This window comes from Microcaecilia unicolor, chromosome 6 (genome assembly GCF_901765095.1).
Source record: "Microcaecilia unicolor chromosome 6, aMicUni1.1, whole genome shotgun sequence".
NCBI lineage: Eukaryota > Metazoa > Chordata > Amphibia > Gymnophiona > Siphonopidae > Microcaecilia > Microcaecilia unicolor.
In genome coordinates, this window is record NC_044036.1 from 62,666,967 (window position 1) to 62,686,583 (window position 19,617).

Sequence of the window (19,617 nt, forward strand, 5' to 3'; positions counted from 1 at the left end):
CTCAGTGAATCAGTCAGACTCTAACCTCTACAAAATGGCCAAGAGCAAGGAGCTGTCTAAGGATGTCAGGGACAAGATCATACACCTGCACAAGGCTGGAATGGGCTACAAAACCATCAGTAAGACGCTGGGCGAGAAGGAGACAACTGTTGGTGCCATAGTAAGAAAATGGAAGAAGTACAAAATGACTGTCAATCGACAAAGATCTGGGGCTCCACGCAAAATCTCACCTCGTGGGGTATCCTTGATCATGAGGAAGGTTAGAAATCAGCCTACAACTACAAGGGGGGAACTTGTCAATGACCTCAAGGCAGCTGGGACCACTGTCACCACGAAAACCATTGGTAACACATTACGACATAACGATTGCAATCCTGCAGTGCCCGCAAGGTCCCCCTGCTCCGGAAGGCACATGTGACGGCCCGTCTGAAGTTTGCCAGTGAACACCTGGATGATGCCGAGAGTGATTGGGAGAAGGTGCTGTGGTCAGATGAGACAAAATTGAGCTCTTTGGCATGAACTCAACTCGCCGTGTTGGAGGAAGAGAAATGCTGCCTATGACCCAAGAACACCGTCCCCACTGTCAAGCATGGAGGTGGAAATGTTATGTTTTGGGGGTGTTTCTCTGCTAAGGGCACAGGACTACTTCAACCGCATCAATGGAAGAATGGATGGGGCCATGTACCGTACAATTCTGAGTGACAACCTCCTTCCCTCCGCCAGGGCCTTAAAAATGGGTCGTGGCTGGGTCTTCCAGCACGACAATGACCCAAAACATACAGCCAAGGCAACAAAGGAGTGGCTCAGGAAGAAGCACATTAGGGTCATGGAGTGGCCTAGCCAGTCACCAGACCTTAATCCCATTGAAAACTTATGGAGGGAGCTGAAGCTGCGAGTTGCCAAGCGACAGCCCAGAACTCTTAATGATTTAGAGATGATCTGCAAAGAGGAGTGGACCAAAATTCCTCCTGACATGTGTGCAAACCTCATCATCAACTACAGAAGACGTCTGACCGCTGTGCTTGCCAACAAGGGTTTTGCCACCAAGTATTAGGTCTTGTTTGCCAGAGGGATTAAATACTTATTTCCCTCTGCAGAATGCAAATAAATTCATATACTTTCCACAATGTGATTTTCCGGATTTAATTTGTGATGTGCTATCTCTCACTGTTACCAATAACCTACCCTTCAATTATGGGCTGCTCATGTCTTTGTCAGTGGGCAAACTTACAAAATCAGCAAGGGATCAAATACTTATTTCCACCACTGTACCTGTGAGGTCTGCCCAAACTCTGCCCCCGCACATGTCATCAAATCATGGCGCGTGATTTTCCACTAGCCAGTATTCTATAAGAGGCCACTTATGTGCATTAATGACAAACCTATCACCTTTTACATGCTTTTCTGCTGCCTATAACTAAGCGGCTCCTTATGGATTGACCCACTTGGTGCATGTGCTTTATCTGCAACACACTTAATGCAGGATAAAAGCCCTTCCCCCCCCCCCCCCCCCCCCCCCCCCGTAATAACTGTTAGAGGCATGCCCAGCACTTTCCCATACGGTTAACACAGAGGCTTTGCAATAGAGAATTGCACAAGGACAGAAATTTCACCCATCTCCATTGGAATCTAACCCATACCCACCTGTACCCGCAACCTTACTCTTGAGAGTCAAGTAAACTCCGTAATAAAGAAAATGTTCTACTCAATGTGGAAACTTAAAACGCATAAAACCTTTCTTCCCGAGAGAACTTTTTCGAAACCTAATACAATCAATGGTCCTAAGCCATGCAGACTATTGCAATGGAATCTATGCAGGTTGTAAAGAACGACTCACAAAAAAACTCCAAACCGCCCAAAACACAGCAGCCAGACTGATAATCGGCAAAACACGAGTCGAAAGCGCTAAACCCCTCCGAGAAAAGATGCATTGGCTCCCAATCAAAGAACGGATCATCTTCAAAATCTGCACCCTGATCCACAAAATTATCTACGGCGTAGTCCCAGGATACATGATAGACCTTATAGGCCTACCAACCAGGAACAGAACTGGATCATCAAGAACATACCTAAATCTACACTACCCAAATTGCAAAGGACTCAAATACAAAACAACTTATGCACCTAACTTCTCCTACATAAGCGCACAACTATGGAACGCACTCCCAACAACTGTAAAAACAATCCGTGATCACCTAAACTTCAGGAAATCACTAAAAACCAACCTTTTCAAAAAGGCTTACCCCACCGATCCAACATAAACCTCCACACCAGGCAACAGCAATACCAATGATCGTACTGGACAACTTACAATCCTCAAGCTCCCTCCCATCTTATTAGACCACAACATAACCTTGTATTTGTTTCTCAACCAGACTTGGCAAACGCCTTCACGGTAATATGATTGGGTGGCAGAGCCGGTGGTGGGAGGCGGGGCAGACTTCTACGGTCTGTGCCCTGAAAATGGCAGATACAAATCAAGGTAAGGTATACACAAAAAGTAGCACATATGAGTTTATCTTGTTGGGCAGACTGGATGGACCGTGCAGGTCTTTTTCTGCCGTCATCTACTATGTTACTATAAACTATGTATTATTTTATTATTATTATTAATTACATTTATACCCCGCGCTTTCCCACACATAGCAGGTTCAATGCGGCTTACGTAGTAAATAGAATTACAAAGTCTTGAAGGAGAATGTTACAAGTTGTAGTAAACATAGTGGTAGTGGGGTTTTGAGGATATGTAAATTGAGCATGGAGAGGTAAACAAAGATAGGATGAGCAAAAGGAGAAGAGCCTGCAAATAGGTGAGAAAATGTGGGGTACAAATAATAATAATAACAATAACATCCTTTCCATCTCCTTCATCCTCACCCATACCCACAAGAGTCAATGATATTACTTACTCACTTGCAGCCCTCTTGTTTCCTCCTAACCCTAACAGTCTCCTGCAGTTTTTTGGGCGATATTCACTATTCAACCAATGAGTGTTCTAAACTTCAGTCTGGTGTTCTAGCTGCCTCTCTGGGAGTTCCAAGCCTCATTTTGGTGTTACCAGAGAGTTTGTCTACACTCCCCAACAAATCCCGTGGCAACTTCTTCTATCCCTGTGGGATTCCCACAATCCCTATTCCCACGCAGCTCTCTACTTTGCAGTTACCACATATTTTTGCAACTAATACACAGTAATGGCAAATTTTTACAGCGATTTACTAACTGGCCCTTTAAGCATACCAAATAGCCTGGGTTAATTGTCAAAGTACACACATAAATCTGTCTGAGTCTGAAGAGTGAGAAGTACCTGCACACTTTTCACTCATGTAGGCCATTATGAAGTTACCCCAAATGGCTAATTTTATAATTGCACACACATACTCCTCACTCTGTGAACTTTGCCAATGTTCCATAAAAGTAAACTTATACCTCTGCTGAGAAGATTGCCCTTGTTATACAATGTGCAGAATTGTTCTGGGTTAACGTATGCATTTGTTCTAATTTTCAAACGTATTTACTTAAGTATAACCCCTTCCTGAAGCCCACTCCAGGAACATTTCTGCCTGCTGCAGGAACACACATAGGCCTTACTCCTTCCCACATCCTGAGCAGTCAATTCCATGAAAGCTCATTCACAAGGGTAAAGCACTGCTGTACGTGCCCAAATAGATTTGAAAACATCCCTCTAAAATAACTACAAGACAACTAAACGCTAAGAGGGAGGGAGAGGCATACATGGGGGTCTGACAGACTCAGCAAGTCACAGCCACAGCTAACCTTAGCTTTAGATATCATGCATTAACTTCCTGCTTCCCCTGGCGCAGCTAGGCCAGCGGCCAATGTTAAGAGGTTTGAATTTTGGACCAGCTACCACTGGCCAGTCAAGATCTATGTAATTTTTAGCTATAGGACTCTTGCCTTTAAAATATTTATAGCTTATTTTGTACATTATACTATCCAGATTAATAATTTTGTGGGGGTGGTGAGAGAGAGTTGTTATACTTTCCAACTGTCTAATTAGCTAAAAGGGTTCCTTACCTAAATCACAACCCCCAAGTAAAATGCTGGCAGCCTCCTGCCTGTTCTAGAGCAGCTGGTACAATAATTAACAGGCAGGAGAATGAAGGTCCTTTCATATCTTATTTTATGTCATTAAGTTTTATTCCTGTCAATATTAATTTAATTTTTCAGCGGTGAATGAATTAATGCATGCTAAACACTTCTGTGCTAATCATGTCAGCATGACAGACACCCTAACAAGAACAATTTCTCTTCCCAACAAGGGCTCTATCCGATCACAAATTCTCCAGGATGGAAATCTGGCTATTAATGCAAGAACATGCAGGCATTTCAGGAGAAAGAAGGAGAGAACAACATGGTTATTGTTCAAATACAACTGTACATCGGGTGAAGATCTTGGACTCCATGATGTGCCCTTGCCTTGACCCCAGGTCACACAAGTTCAGTTCCCATCTCCGCCTGACATTCTAATTCGGGTCACTGGATATTAATGCTTTATCAGCCTCTTTCATCTTGTGTTAACTGGGGGATCATGAAACGGCCACCCTTTGACCTCGAGTTACTGTACGCCCTGTGACAGCAGGTAACCTAGTAACAGGCCTCAGACGAGCTGATGCATTAGGCACAGACATATCTGGTTTCACCATGTGCAAACACTTTCACACAATGCAGGTGTCTGGCATTTATTTTAAAATCCAATGCCAGGTGCTCCCCAGCTTTCCCTACTTCTACATTTCAACTGTATCAAGTGCATGTAACACACATTTTTTTTAAAAAGCAACCAAAGTGATGGGCTTAATCGATCCAGACCTTGTTTCACTTCTTTGATAAACTAAGGCCTATGGATTGTTTTCTTTTACTGGCACAGAATTATTTATTTGGGACATTTATATCCCACATTATCCCAAACAAGTTTGAGTTCAATGTGGTTTACAATAAACAGTATAGGACACAATGCATAAGAATCCAGTTTTACAGTACAGTATCATAAATGTACTGGGATAGCTATGGATGTTTAACATTTAGAAAATCTATTATGAATGAGAAATCGTGTATGAAGCAAAGAGAAGGTTAATGGCACAGTAATAGCCAATTCAGGGGTCTTTTTACTAAGGTACGCTGAAAAATGGGCTGCGGTAGTGTAGACACATGTTGTAGACGTGCGGAGATCCATTTTTCAGCACACCTGTAAAAAAGGCATTTTTAAAATTTTGCCAAAAATGGAAGTGCAGCAAAAGAAATTGGCGGACCGTCCATTTTGGATCTGAGACCTTACCGCCAGATCTCTCGCATTAACTATGCAGTAGTCACCTATGTGCATCAAGTCAAAGTTACCGCCCGATTTTCGCCACACACCAGAAAATATTTTCTGGCGCAGGTAGCAGACACACGTGAAAAATTAAATTACCACACGGGCGGTAACTCCAAATTGACGCGTGTTGGGCGCGCCTAGGCACCTACATGGCTTAGTAAAAGGGTCCCTCAGACAATAATTAGTTGTTTGAAATATGGTTGTTTTTTGTGAGGGTTTGTTTGAATAGGAATGATTTGAGGATTTTGTGGAATCTAGTATATTCCTGCATATTTCTTATTTTGGGTGGTTCCTAGGTAAGTGAAAGTCTGCAGAGTGGACATTTTTGTAGATCACTTTTTTTGCAATTTGAGAGGTGTAGTCCATAAGTACATAAGTAATGCCACACTGGGAAAAGACCAAGGGTCCATCGAGCCCAGCATCCTGTCCACGTCAGCGGCCAATCCAGACCAAGGGCACCTGGCAAGCTTCCCAAACGTACAAACATTCTATACATGTTATTCCTGGAATTGTGGATTTTTCCCAAGTCCATTTAGTAGCGGTTTATGGACTTGTTCTTTAGGAAACCGTCTAACCCCTTTTTAAACTCTGCCAAGCTAACCGCCTTGACCACGTTCTCCGGCAACGAATTCCAGAATTTAATTATGCGTTGGGTGAAGAAATATTTTCTCCAATTTGTTTTAAATTTGCTACACCTGTAGTTTCATCGCATGCCCCCTAGTCCTAGTATTTTTGGAAAGTACGAGATAGTTTCTTGCATCATATTTAGCATTTCTTTGAGGTAAGTTTATTAATGGTACCATGTAGTCTTGAGTTGTGCCATTTAGGACTTGAAAGATAAAGATACATAATTTGAAGGTGATTCTCACTTTGATGGGAAGCCAGTGTATAAAGGGGAGGCACTTTCAAAACAAGAGATTTTGTATATGCAGTGTTTTGAGCTGTTTGGAGTTTTTTTTCCCAATAGGTACTCCTTACAGTCAGCATATATGGTATTACAATAATCGAATTGGGATAATGTTAATGTTTGTACCAATAGTCTGAATGTTTCTGATGAGAAATAGGGTCTGATCCTTTTTAGCTTCCAAAGAGACCTGAAAGATTTTGTGACTACCGGATTTTAACCCTCAGACCACAAATTCTATCTAATTTCCTACAAAGAGAACAGGGATTGTTTTTAACAGTTTTTGTTTTGCCTAGTTTATCGTAAAAGTAATGGCTCTCACCTACCCCTAACATTATTTAAAAGCACAAAAAAAAACCCCACAAACAACTACATTAACAAATGTTCAATAACAGTCCCAATTTCTCAGCTCCAGTAACCACAGTTTTCCCTAAATATGCTCCAAAGGGCAAATATTTAAGAAAGTCCGCTCAACTTGGTCACCGATAAAAATGACGCGTTACTGAATATTGATAATGAAAGCAAAGAAATGTACAGACACTGCAACCAAGGGACAAAAGACAACCGGTATCCATAATACAATAAAAATAATATATATACAAGAAAAATTATTAGATTTATTATAGTATTAATATATGTCAGAACAGAAAATGTATTTTTTTTGTGTCTAATTTTTATTTTCTTTACTGATTTCTTACTTGATATACTACTTTTGTTTTTGGCACAATTTAATGCTGGCATAATTTGTTAAAATTTTGAATACATATTTTTTTAAAAATGAAGAGCATCCACTTGGTTAACTTAAAAAGGTAGCCAAAGTGAAAACCATCCTATGATTTTTAAACTACTAAAATATGAAGAAAAGTCAACAAAATAAGGTGGATTTGAACTGTTTTCATGCTACCTTTCGGGGTCCTTTTACTAAGCTGTGGGAAAAAGGGCCCTGCGTAGCGGCTATTTTTCCCACTGGCCAGGGCCCTTTTTACCTTAGCGGGTAAAACGATCCCCCAAAAAATGGCCAGCAGTAAAATAACCACCACCCATTGAGGTAGTGGCAAGTGTTCCCTCGGTCAGAGAGCAGCAATGCTTGATAACCGCTGGGTTAGTGCCGTGCTACAGAAAAAAAAAAAAACAACAACTTCTGGAGCACCAGAAATGGCACACGCTCCAGCCAGAACTACTACCGGTGGCTGCATTGGGCCAGCAGTAGTTCCGGATTAACAAGTGGGCTTACCGCTGCTTTGTAAAAGACCCCCTTACTGGACTTTCCCCTTCTAAAATTCTACAGAACTATACAATTAGAAAATGGAGGGAAAAGATTACTTCCAAAACTATGGTGAACTCAAAGAGCCCTTTAATTCTTTGTAGTAATTGAAACAATTAGCCTAGCACCAACAATATTTTTTTTTTTACACCTAAAGTAGCGGGTACATTAATTGGCTTCAGCAGTGACTCTCTCTTCGCACTGAGGCACAGCTCAGTGATTCACTGTAATCGTCATCGGTCCACCCATAACTTTTAATTTTACTTTTGTCTTAGAATGTTTTATATTTTTATAAAATCTTATAGAATATGTAAAACACTACTTAGCTTTCTTAGCACAATGATCTGTGTCTCAGTGTGAAAAAGAGAGTCACTGCTGAGGTCAGTTATTGTACCCGCTATTTTAGGTGTAAAATTTATTATTAGTGCTGGGTTGATTGTTTCAATTACTGAGTGGAATTCTTGCCCCCACTGTGAAGTTACAGACTAAGGGCCCTAGCGTTTTTAGCGTGTGCTAAAAATTAGTGTAAGTTAACCATGCAGATGCCCATAGGAATATTATGGGCGTCTACACGGTTAGCGCGCGCTAATGCTTAGTTCGAGCTAAAAATGCTAACGTACCTCTAGCACGGCTTAGTAGAAGTAATGGAGTCTCTTCGCATTGGTCGACTCCGGTGCTTCGTTGGTGATCATCTGTTTCTGACGCCTTATGTCCTGCACCGTGCATGTAGCCCCGTGCAGGACATAAGCATCAGAAACAGATGATCACAAAACGAAGGCTCCAGCGCTGAAGAAGACTCTTTGGTGGCGGGGGATTGGGGACCCCCTGCCAGAAAACAAGGTACCTGATGCGGCAGCAGGGCAGGGGGCAGGCGGGCGGCGGGATTTGCGGTTGCGGCTAAACAGTGCCCCCCCACCTCGGGCTCTGGCCCCCCTCCCGCCGAGGCCTGGCTACGCCCCTGCTTTAAAGAACTGGGGGAAGGTACAGACATCTGCCTCAATCTCTTTCTCCTTTAAACGCATTCTGGGGCCCTTTCACTAAGGTGCGTAGGAACCTACACATGTCAATTTGGAACTACCGCCCGGCTACCACGTGCGCCGGGAAGTAACTCCATTTTTTTACAAGCATCCGAAAATACTTATTTTCTACCGTGTGGCGTTAACCGGGCGGTAATCGGCAGTGTACGCACGCTGACGATTACCGCCCGGTTAATGTGCGAGACCTTACTGCTAAGTCAATGGGTGGTGGTAAGGTCTCAGGGCCAAAACAGACGTGCACCAATTTTTATTTTGCCACATGTCCATTTCCCCCCTCTCTCCCCCCCCCCCCCAAAAAGGCCTTTTTTGCAGGCACGCTGAAAAATGGACCTGCACCCGTCCAATACACGCGCGCCTACAATGGCGCAGGCCATTTTTCAGAGCACCTTAGTAAAAGGACCCCTCTGTGTATTTTCCATGTTTATACAGCCCCCCTATCCAGTAAGTAAGTCTTGCAAAGAATGAGCAAACAAATAAGAAATACTTGGAGAAACTTAGGCCCAGCTACTTTAGAGGCATTAATACTAAAATGTTCATCCCTAGCTGCTTCTCTACACACAGATTTACAATGATGAAATTAGGTTTACTATAATGGGGAAGAAGTTTTTGGTAAGGATCAATCTGAGATCCTCTGCTATTGCTTTCTTACTGATTTCTACTAGAAGGAGTTTGTGCCCTGTAGTGCTACACTATAAAGCCTCCCCTTGATTACCAGTTATAGGGTGTAGATGGTCACTCAAACCTACTGGGAAATCTGCTTCATTCATCGTGTACACCTTCTGCTGCCCCACAGAGGAAAATTTAAGTAGAAAAGCTGGCACTAGTGGGTCTAACCACCATAAAAGCCTTGAACAGCAAACTGAAATTTTATTCGCCTACATTTCTACAAGGAAGTGTTATACGAGGTCATCAAGATATTACAAAACAAAAATTGACGAACCATTACCTGACAGCCTCTTTTCTCAATTTCTACAATGCATTTCTGCATTAGCAGCGGCACCATTAAGCCCACATTTTCCTTCTCAACCACTTTTCGAGCTTCTACCCCAAATACCACTGGTTCCCGATCCAGATCTAGGGCGTCATGTGAGTTTTCCCATTGCTCCATGAGAGTCAGTTTGACATAAATAACTCCCCTGGGCTCCAGTTTCACAGCCAGTTGGTGTGTCTTTGTTACTCTAAAAAGGGTAGGAAGCACAACTGTACCATGGCAGCAAACACGATTTCTACGAGGCGTGGGCTCCCAGCTGAATACTGCCAACTTCAAGTGCTGTGCGTTCTCAAATTCTATATTGAAAGTGTGGTCCATATCAAGGAAACTGGTTCTGCAAGTAAGCAAAGCAGTTCTGGCTTTATTGATCGAATCGACCTGAATAGCACAAAAGACCTCTTTAAAGTCTATTCTGGGTGGTTTTAAATCCTCTGCCCCATAGAAGTGGACACTCATGAGCCCCGATACATACTGCGAACATTTAGGTTGATCTAAAAAACTGTAGTGTTGAAATGCATCAATGTCTATTTCAGTTTTAATGTTGCCGCTTGGAAGTGCTTCCTTTCCCTTTGTGGATCGGTTTTCAGACCCATGTTTACTCGATTTAGTAATCAGCTCTGGAGAGTCACCATCACTGAGGTAACCGCCTTTACTGGAAGACTTGGAATTCCCCGTACTTTTCTTCTTGCAGTTGTGCTGAGATGAGACGCTGCTGTCGAGATGGTACCGACTGATCACATTTCGGCTGGCAGCAGCAGTTCTGCTTCCAGGAGAAGGCAAGGGGGGCATGTGGTTTGTATCCCGACAGTTACCCTTCAGCAAGAGAGAAGGGTGCTCCGAGCCATTATGGCTTGTAGCTCCTTTAATGCTCAGTTTTCTGCTAAGTTCTGGAAGTTTTTTCATTTTCATGGAGAGTTTTCTGACGGTTCGGGGAGACTTGATTTTATCAGGAAAGGACCAATTCATTGGCCCTCCCTTTTTCAAAGGGCTTGGACTTGATGGAGGAGAAAATTCAGCTGCCGATTCCACCTTGTCTGCAGTCAGGCCTCCAGGACCTAAAAAATTAAATAAAAAGAAACAACAAAAAAATTTTTAAATGCAGATTTTCCCCCTTATTTTTATATCTAATATATACTTATAAATGACACATCCCTAAAAATAACGTCCAGTTATTATTAATGTTGCCCTCATGAGTAAATTATAAATGTAAAAACATATTGCTTTTTTGTGTCTTGCCAACACCGTTCTACCACCAGTAGAGAATGACAAGGGGATGGGGACAGAGCCCATTGGGATGGGACGGGAACAAAGTTTGTCCTTGTGTCATTTTCTACTTTGAAGCATGTTAATGAACTGAACTGTTATTTATGTTTGAGTGATGCAGATGACGATAATTTGATTTTTTTGGAAAAACAAACATGCTGGCCACAACTAGCAAAATTTGCATGGGGGATACATTCCTGCTACCAGCACATCTTCTAAGAAGACATCTTCCAAATTCAGGAGGGCCTGTGGAAGACAGGAGAGCTAGACTGAATCCTGAGACTGTTGATGACTTATCAAACGGACTTGGAAAAATCCAAAATTCCAGGAATAACATGTATAGAATGTTTGTACGTTTGGGAAGCTTGCCAGGTGCCCTTGGCCTGGATTGGCCGCTGTCGTGGACAGGATGCTGGGCTCGATGGACCCTTGGTCTTTTCCCAGTGTGGCATTACTTATGTACTTATCCACAGATTAAAAAATCATAACAGTGTTTCATAGGGCACATTTCTCCTCGCTAGGGCATACAGAACAGGTTGTATTCTGTGCCCCTGGACATTTTAACAGGGTGGATTAGTATTCCTTGTGGTAGCAGAAGTCAGCTATTGTTGGGGTTGGAAGGATAGATAGTGGTGGTGAGGGGGGTTATTATAGTTGCTTGTTATTGTTGTTTTCTATTTGTGACTTATAAGCAACAGTTGCACAGCATATTGTTCCTTTTTATATTTTAATAAAAAGATTTAAATATAAAATCATAAAAGTGTTCGAGAATCTGCAGATGAAGACAGAGCCCACGGGGATGAGGCAGGGACGGGACGAGGATGGAGACACAACCTGTGGGGAAGGGGTGGGGACGGAGACAGAATGGAGACAAACTTTGTCCCCATGTCATTCTCTAACTGCTAGGCACCATCTGCACACAGGAAAGGGGATTAAGACAGAACAGTGCCACATCCTACTGCTTCCCAATTTAGCTAAAAAGATAGTAGAGGGAAGGAATATGTCCTGATTCAGGTGACAAAGTGAAAAGGGTGGAAAAATCCATATAAAAAAAAAAAAAAAATCTTGCCCATCTTCCTCTGTTTACATTTTACTGCTTGAATTAACCAGGCAGAATTCCTCACATTAAACAACAGACACTATTTTTCTTATTTCAAAAACTGTTAAGAACTACTTTCCTTACTATCCATGTACCAACACAATCACAGAGAACCCTTGAAGTAAAACGCCTCTGGGATCAATGTGCAGTAAACAACCTTTAGTTCCGTGTCTGAGTGTAGCAGTTGTCTTTTTAAGTGAGGACTGGGTTTGGTAGGCCTGCTGTGCTCTTCTGGCATGCAGCTAGTCAGAAATGTGATGTCTGATAAAAACGGACAAAGCTTTCCCTTGTACTGCAAATCACAGCACAATCCCACTAGTGGACTGGCCTGGAGCATTCTATAGCACCGCCAGACCTCGCTTCTGCCCACAAACATTAATCTTCCTTTCCTGTCAGAAGCCTCCTGTTAAGCCTTAGGAAACCTAGTCAGCACATTAAACTTCACTTCTATTCATTAAAAGCATGGGGAGCGGAGTGTAACATTCTGACTGTTGTATGTTAAATATTTGTTGTAGCCAAGACACATGCAATTAACTATTGTGACTGGAGGGATTTTCACCCTGAACAAACCACACAGAAGCTCCTTCCCCTGAACGTCCACAAACCGCTAATAAAATCCTGTCTACCACTTAGGCTGTGAAGTTTATGAACCATTTTTTAAAATTAGGTACCACATTAAAATATTCACATTTTCTCTTGCCTGTTGGAAGCACTTCTATGAACCTTACTCTCAAGGTCACAGGCTACTTGGCAAGAGTGGCCTTGATCTGTGTATCTCAACCAGACTAAGCTCCACCGAGCAGAGTCTTTCATACAAAAATGTGTAGTAGAAGTCATTGCTCTGATGTATTATTCTGCATCCAATTCTAAAAGAATTTTCTTCTCCACAAGCAACAGCTCTCCTTTAAACCACACCATCTTCAACACATTTATTCTCCACCAGACCTCCCTCCCTCCCTCTTCTATTCTCCTTTTTTGTTCTCTCTTATAATCTTTTCTTGTTCGTCTGTTTTTCTTTAACCCAATTGTAAACTGTTTAGTAGCATCATTGTGCATGCAGCAGTATATCAAGTCTCTGTAATACATGGCAGACAGTCTTCATGAAAACGTTGATCTCTAACTGACCAACCCATGTGTATCAACTCAAACTACATAAACCAAGGGGCTCTTTTACTAAAAAACTTAGTACACGCTAATGGACATTAGCACACACTAAATGTTGCGCTTCCTATTTTATATGTATGGCCCATGTGGCAATTAGCGAACGCTAATGTTCATTAGCATGCGCTAAACTTTAATAAAAGGGTTCCCAAATTTTTTTAAATCTTTCAAGTCAAGTCTTCCTATTTGATTCTAATTTTGCCTATTCTTTGTTCTGGTTTTATCAATCTCACACCTTTCACATACAATCAGCGGCTAGACAGGAAGATAGTTAAATCACGGCTTAACTAACTTTTATTTATTTTAGCAAAAAAAGAAAAAATGAAGGAAACAACTACATTTACAGCAGTGGCCTAGCCATGGGGGGGGCCTTGAGGTCCTGGGTCCCCCCATTTGGGTTCGGGCCCCCAAAGTCTGCTGGTTTGGCTGGCGGGGGTCCACAAGCCCCACCAGAAGCTTTCCTGCGGCGATATTTGCCGCCATGCTGCCTGCCCCGCTTCCCCCCTCCCTCGTGCACATGCTCAATTTCACTAAGACCAAGCATGCGCGCCGGGGCGGGAAAGCACGGGAGGCAGTGCGGCGCTGAGTATCACCACAGGAAGGCTTCTGCTGGCAGGGCTTGGGGACCCCCGCAGCCCAGGTATGTGGGGTTGCAGCAGGAGCAGAGAAGGGTGGGGAGGTGGGGTAAAATGTGCCCTCACCCACACCTTGGGCTCAGGCCCCCTCCAAAATCAAGGTTTGGCTATGCCTCACAATATAAACAATAAATCCACCAACAATCTAGCTCTATCACAGTAAGTCTATAACTGGTTACAGGTTATAGCACTTTGTATGGGAAGAGACATAACATAACACCAGGAATTTATATTCCGCTATTACCTTAACAGTTCTAAGCAGATCACAAACAAAAGAAGCCAGAGCAGTCTCTGGGATTTACATAATAGTCCACCATTTAGTCCAACCCTCACTGTACAAATTCATTCTCTTTCTCCATTTTTATCTGCAAACTGCATTTTGTTTACAGAAAACAAAAATGGTCCATATTTATATCATTATATATTTTATATATCTTCCACAATAAAGGAAATGTCATAATTTAGTACTCATCTGAAACAACGCTGCTCAGAAGCTTCATGCAGCCTGACACAATCAAAACTGGAAACTTTTCAAAACATATTAGGTGTAACAGCAGGAGCTACTTGCTTCCAGGGCCAAAGAAACTCTCTCTCTCTCATCACTATTATTAAAACAACACTTCAAGTTTTTAATTCAGACTGAACAGTCCATACTGTATGTTAGGCATCCACTTCTGTAAGCCTTTTACTTCAGGAACAAAGACTGGTGCTTTCAACAATCAATTACATTTTGTAACATTAACATTTCTATCCATACCTCTGATATATGCCCCTGACGAAGGCATCTGCAGAAACATGGCCGCATCAGGTTTGGATGATGACTGAATACATTTTTGGGGGTTGACATACTGGTATCTTCTGTCATCTGAATTTCTGGCTTCTCCAAACCAGGTTATCAACTGAGTGGAGGAGTGGCCTAGTGGTTAGGGTGGTGGACTTTGGTCCTGGGGAACTGAGGAACTGAGTTCGATTCCCGGCACAGGCAGCTCCTTGTGACTCTGGGCAAGTCACTTAACCCTCCATTGCCTGCCGTATTGAGCCTGCCATGAGTGGGAAAGCGCGGGGTACAAATGTAACAAAAATAAAATAAAAATAAAAATCCCCAGAAAAGATAGCCAATATAGTAAAATGGCTGGGGCAAGACGGTTATTTTACATATATCAGTGGCAGGAGGAAGTGCAAAAGTGGCAGTGTCGGATTCAAAGGTGTAGGGAAGTAATATGCATATGCTGATGAGGGTAAAACAAAATTGCTTAACAATTATTTCTGTTCTGTGTTCACAGATGAAGGGCCAGGAGTAGGACAGCAGAAGACAAACAGTGGATGAGTGGCCTAGCGGTTAGAGCACCAGTCTTGCAGAGGTGGCAGGTTCAAATCCCACTGCTGCTCCTTGTGATTTTGGGCAAGTCACTTAACCCTCCATTGCCTCAGGTACAAACTTCAATTGTGATCCCTCCTGGGACAGAGAAATATCCAGTGTACCTGAATGTAACTCACCTTGAGCTACTACTGGAAAAGGTGTGAGCAAAATCTAAATAAATAAGGGAGTGGTTGCCAAAGTCAAAATTTTGATTATGGTTGTTAACACTAGTTAAAAAGACCATTTTTGAAGGTCAAATAAAATATATTCCCTGCATTAAAAAAAAAAAAGGCTAAAAGAAGGCCAAACAACAGTATGAATTCATGGTAAGGTAGAAGAGGCAGTGAAAGCCAGAAGGGCATCTTTCCAACAATGGAAATTGGACCCTAACGAAGAAGGTTTCCCTCATCCCTATTTACTAAGCCGTGCTAGCAGCTGCCGTGCGCTAATGCCGACAGAGCCCATTCACTTTGAATGGGCTGTGTCGGCATTGCCGCGCGGCTTAGTAAACAGGGGGGGGTTGTTTGATATTTGATATATATTATACAATGGGAAGCATTTCGATATGACATCTAAATCTGATTTGGGACGTTTTGTGAAAAACATGATTAATAAATAGAGTGATTTTCAAACCGTTTGAAAATCAATTTTTTTTGTTTTGAAAATCATTGCTTTCTAGATGTTTTTGTGCTTAGTGTCTTCCTTTAGGTACTGTTTGGTTTTTTTTTTTTGGGAGGGGGGGCGAACACATCCTAGGGAACAATGCACAAAACATTGGAATGTCTGGGGGCCAGCATTTTTAATAGACTGGCAAAACAGACATCCCAGCAGAGCAGTGGGGCAGCCTAGGGGGCACTGTAGTGCACTTCACTTAAAAGGTCCCAGGCGCAACTTTCACCGAGTAACCCCTTATATTGTACTGCGAGTCTTCCAGGAACAGAAAAAAAAAATACTACTGTACCTCACTGTGCACCATTGCAATACCCCTTGAGCCTTCACATGTCACCCATATTAGATACAGGAGGTATTTAGTGGTTTTTAAAGGGCTCACACTTTTCGCCACACTATACCCATCAGAGTGGGATATGGTCCTTGGTCCCCTTCTCTACAGTCCACTGCACTGAAAACTAGCCTATTCCTGAGACCAGTTTGCTGCTCCAATAGGAACGGCCTTCATATCTGAAGCTGTCATACAGCCTGGTATGTACTGTCACACCTTTGTGAAGTGGGAGGGGGTCATTCCTTAATCTCTCCAGCGGTAATATGGTCATTTAGGGCACCTTTTTGTAACTTAGTCGTGTTTGAAACAGGTCTAGACAAAACCATTTCAATTTTTGACCCAAACGTTTTGGTTTTGTTCAATTATGGCAGAAAAAAACGCCTAACTTCTGGAAACAGCGAAGTCCCACCCAAAACACACCCCTTAAAATTTGGAAAATCAGAACTCAAATCAGAGTTTCAAAAATCGCTACGTAGACGTTTTTGCGAGGCAAATGCTCTTCTGTCACTTTTAATGACGTTTCTCTCTTTTGAAAATGAGCACCAATGTGATTATGTACGTAATGATGTAAACCACTGAGAACCGTAGATTGTGCAATCTATAAATTTTAAAAATAAATAAGAAAGAGATGAGCACATGTACGGGCAAGTTAAATGTAAAAAGTGATAAGGCAGGCCAAGGGAGACTTTGAAAAAAAGCTTGTTGTACAGGCAAGAATTAATACTAAAAAGGTTTTAAAGTATCTTCAAAACAAAAAGCACGTGAGGGAAATCGGCTACTGGATCACCAATGGGTACAATAAGTGCTCAGGGAAGATAAGGCAATAACAGAAAATCTAAAGATTTGGTCTTTCCTGAGAAGGGTGTTGGGGCATCTACAATGGAAACCTAATTTGATAATGCTGATTCACAGCAACTAAAGCATTATCACTGTAAGTCTAGAATATGTAACAGAAAAACTGACAAACTCAGGAACAAATCACTAGGATCATAGAATTCTAAACGAGCTCAAATATGAAATAGCTAACTTGTTACTAGTAATCTATAACCTAATCATTTAAAACGGCTTTGCTACCCAAGGACTAGAAGGTGGCCAATGTAATTGCAGTTTTTAAAAAGAACTGTAGAAGTGATCCAGGAAACTATAGACCAGACCAATTCATCTTGACTCTATAGTATCTATGAGTCAAAAATTCCTTTATACAATTCAATACTCTATCTGTAATACCCAGAAGACTCAACTTGTATAACAAAATCTCATGATCCACTCTATTGAAGGCAGCGGTAAGATCGAACTACAATTATATTGCAGCTTTGCCCTGAGCAAAGAGTAACTTTGCCTCCAAAGTAATTGAATGAAACAGCCGAAAATCAATCTGTAGACAATCGGATTTTACTATGTAATCCAGCAACATAAGCCCCCAGAAATTTCGAAAGAAGGGGACTAGTGACAACAGGTCGATAGCAGGTTGACCAATATTCAGCTTTGAGTTTTTCAAAATAGGAGTTAAAATAATACCAACCAATGTGATAAAAAAAGATCCATTTAAAAAAAAATCATGTAAGAAAAAAGTAAGCCAAACAACTGGTTTGGCATTTCTACCATTACGTAAGATGGGCAACTGTCCAGTAAACAACTGTATTTAGACAACTTTCTTGACAAGGATTTAGTCTTCCAGAAGAAAAGCTGGACTTTGGAGGGGGATGCTGGAAGTGGTGGGAATACGGAGAAAGAGGAGATCCTAAGAGAGGGAAAAACAGAGTGAGATGCTGAATGGAGGGAGGGGGGGGGAAGAAAAGAGAAAGAGGAGATGCTGGATACAGGGGAGGAGAGAGAGAGAGAGAGAGAGAGAGGAGTGTTAGCAAAAAAAAAAAAAAAAAGCAGGGAATCATAGGATGAGGAACGGGGAGGGCTGGGATAAAGGGTATTGGAAAGCTGTAGGTAGATGTAGAAAAAGAGGAAGACTGAAAAATGAATGAAATCTGAGCAGATTGAGAAGCAGAAAAATAAAAGGAAAAAAGTTGAAAGGAAAAAGATCAAAATCAGAGATGGATGTAAGCGAAGACGATATTACAGGACCTACAGCATTGCTTCAGGGAGTAAAATCAGGGACTAACTCCCATACTGCTTTCGGGTATAAGTTAAAAACCAGGATTGGCCATGTCTCCCTGCTGGAACTACGTAACTTACCAAAACAAAACAAAGAGAGCCAAGTTAATGTTGAATGATTTAATGCACCAGAAACTTTAAAAGCAAGGCTATTAGATCTTATAGCGCTAAACTATTCCAAATCCAAAGCCTACTCGTTACCAAGCACTTGCATTCAATATACAACTTTCAGCTCTATACTGTATAATGTACTCTATGTAAATGTCAAAATATGTACCAATCAGCAGCAACTACTTATCTGCCCAAGCAGACACAGCACTGCCACAATCTTCGGACACCCAGGTATGATATATTCCCATTTATCATTTTTGATCATGCTACTTGAGCTTGGCTCTCTATTTTGTTTATTTACTTTTGAGGAGCAAGCTTAGACAAATTTCCCTGTTTTGAATGTACTGGAACTAGGTAACTTGGGGGGTCTTTTACTAAGCGGCAGTAAGCCCAATGCGGGCTTATCGCTCACTAAACAAGATATACCGCTGGGTTACCGCAGAAGCCCGGCGGTAGTGCCCACCCCAAGTGCGCAACATTTCCGATGCTACAAAAATATTTTTTTATTTTTGTAGTGCCAATGTTAACCCGGCGGTAATCGGGCAGTGCCGCATGCTGCCCGGTTACCACGGGAGCCCTTACCACCACCTTTAATGACCTCAGCGGTGCAACTCGATGGCTCATAATCATGCCTTCAATAATTAAGCACTCGATTTGTCATTGGTCTTCTCTCCAAATAAATAATCTTTGCAACTTTATATCTTATAGCCGTACAGAATTAAACACTTAGCTTTGTCAGCTAGGGGCAAGTAGTCCGACATGACTCATGCTTCGTATACCGATGTTTCAAGGACAAACCCCCAATGATTCAACCAAACACATCTTATCAACCAGCATTACTCCATCTGATCAAATTATCGAGCCAACAAAGCTTTGGGGCCTTTTTACTAAGCTGCGTAGGTGCCTACATGCGCCAAATTGGAGTTACTGTCCAGTTACAACGTTATAACCTTTAAATTTCAATAAAATTTCATGGAAAAAAATGAATTTCAATTTTGGCAAGCGTCCACTACGCGTGTCCGAAAAATATTTTTAAAGTTCTGACGCAAGTAGGTCATTACTACCCGGTTACCACGTGAGGCCTTACTGCTAAGTGTCAATGCCTGGCGGTAAGGTCTCAGATCCAAAAATGGACGTGCAGCAATTTTCATTTTGACGCACGTCCATTTTCAGAAAAAAAATTTAAGGGCATTTTTTTGTAGGTAAGCTCAAAAATAATTCTGTGCATGCCCAAAACACACGTCTATACTACCAAAGGCCAAGTGTTACATCTGTACAGCTATAAGATAAGGGTAAATTAGGCCTTACCTGCTAATTTTCTTTCCTTTAGTCCCTCCGGACCGGCCCAGAATGT

The 19,617-nt window shown here is 41.9% G+C and overlaps 1 protein-coding gene across 1 annotated transcript in view; it reads right to left on the minus strand.

The window, feature by feature from the left end:
• The window catches only part of SYDE2 (synapse defective Rho GTPase homolog 2), an 86,630-nt gene that overhangs the window by 30,393 nt on the left and 36,620 nt on the right, over nucleotides 1-19,617 (minus strand). Inside the window, exon 4 of the mRNA XM_030206952.1 lies at nucleotides 9,481-10,580. Coding sequence (XP_030062812.1) covers nucleotides 9,481-10,580 — 1,100 coding nt within the window. The remainder of the gene's footprint in view (nucleotides 1-9,480; nucleotides 10,581-19,617) is intronic.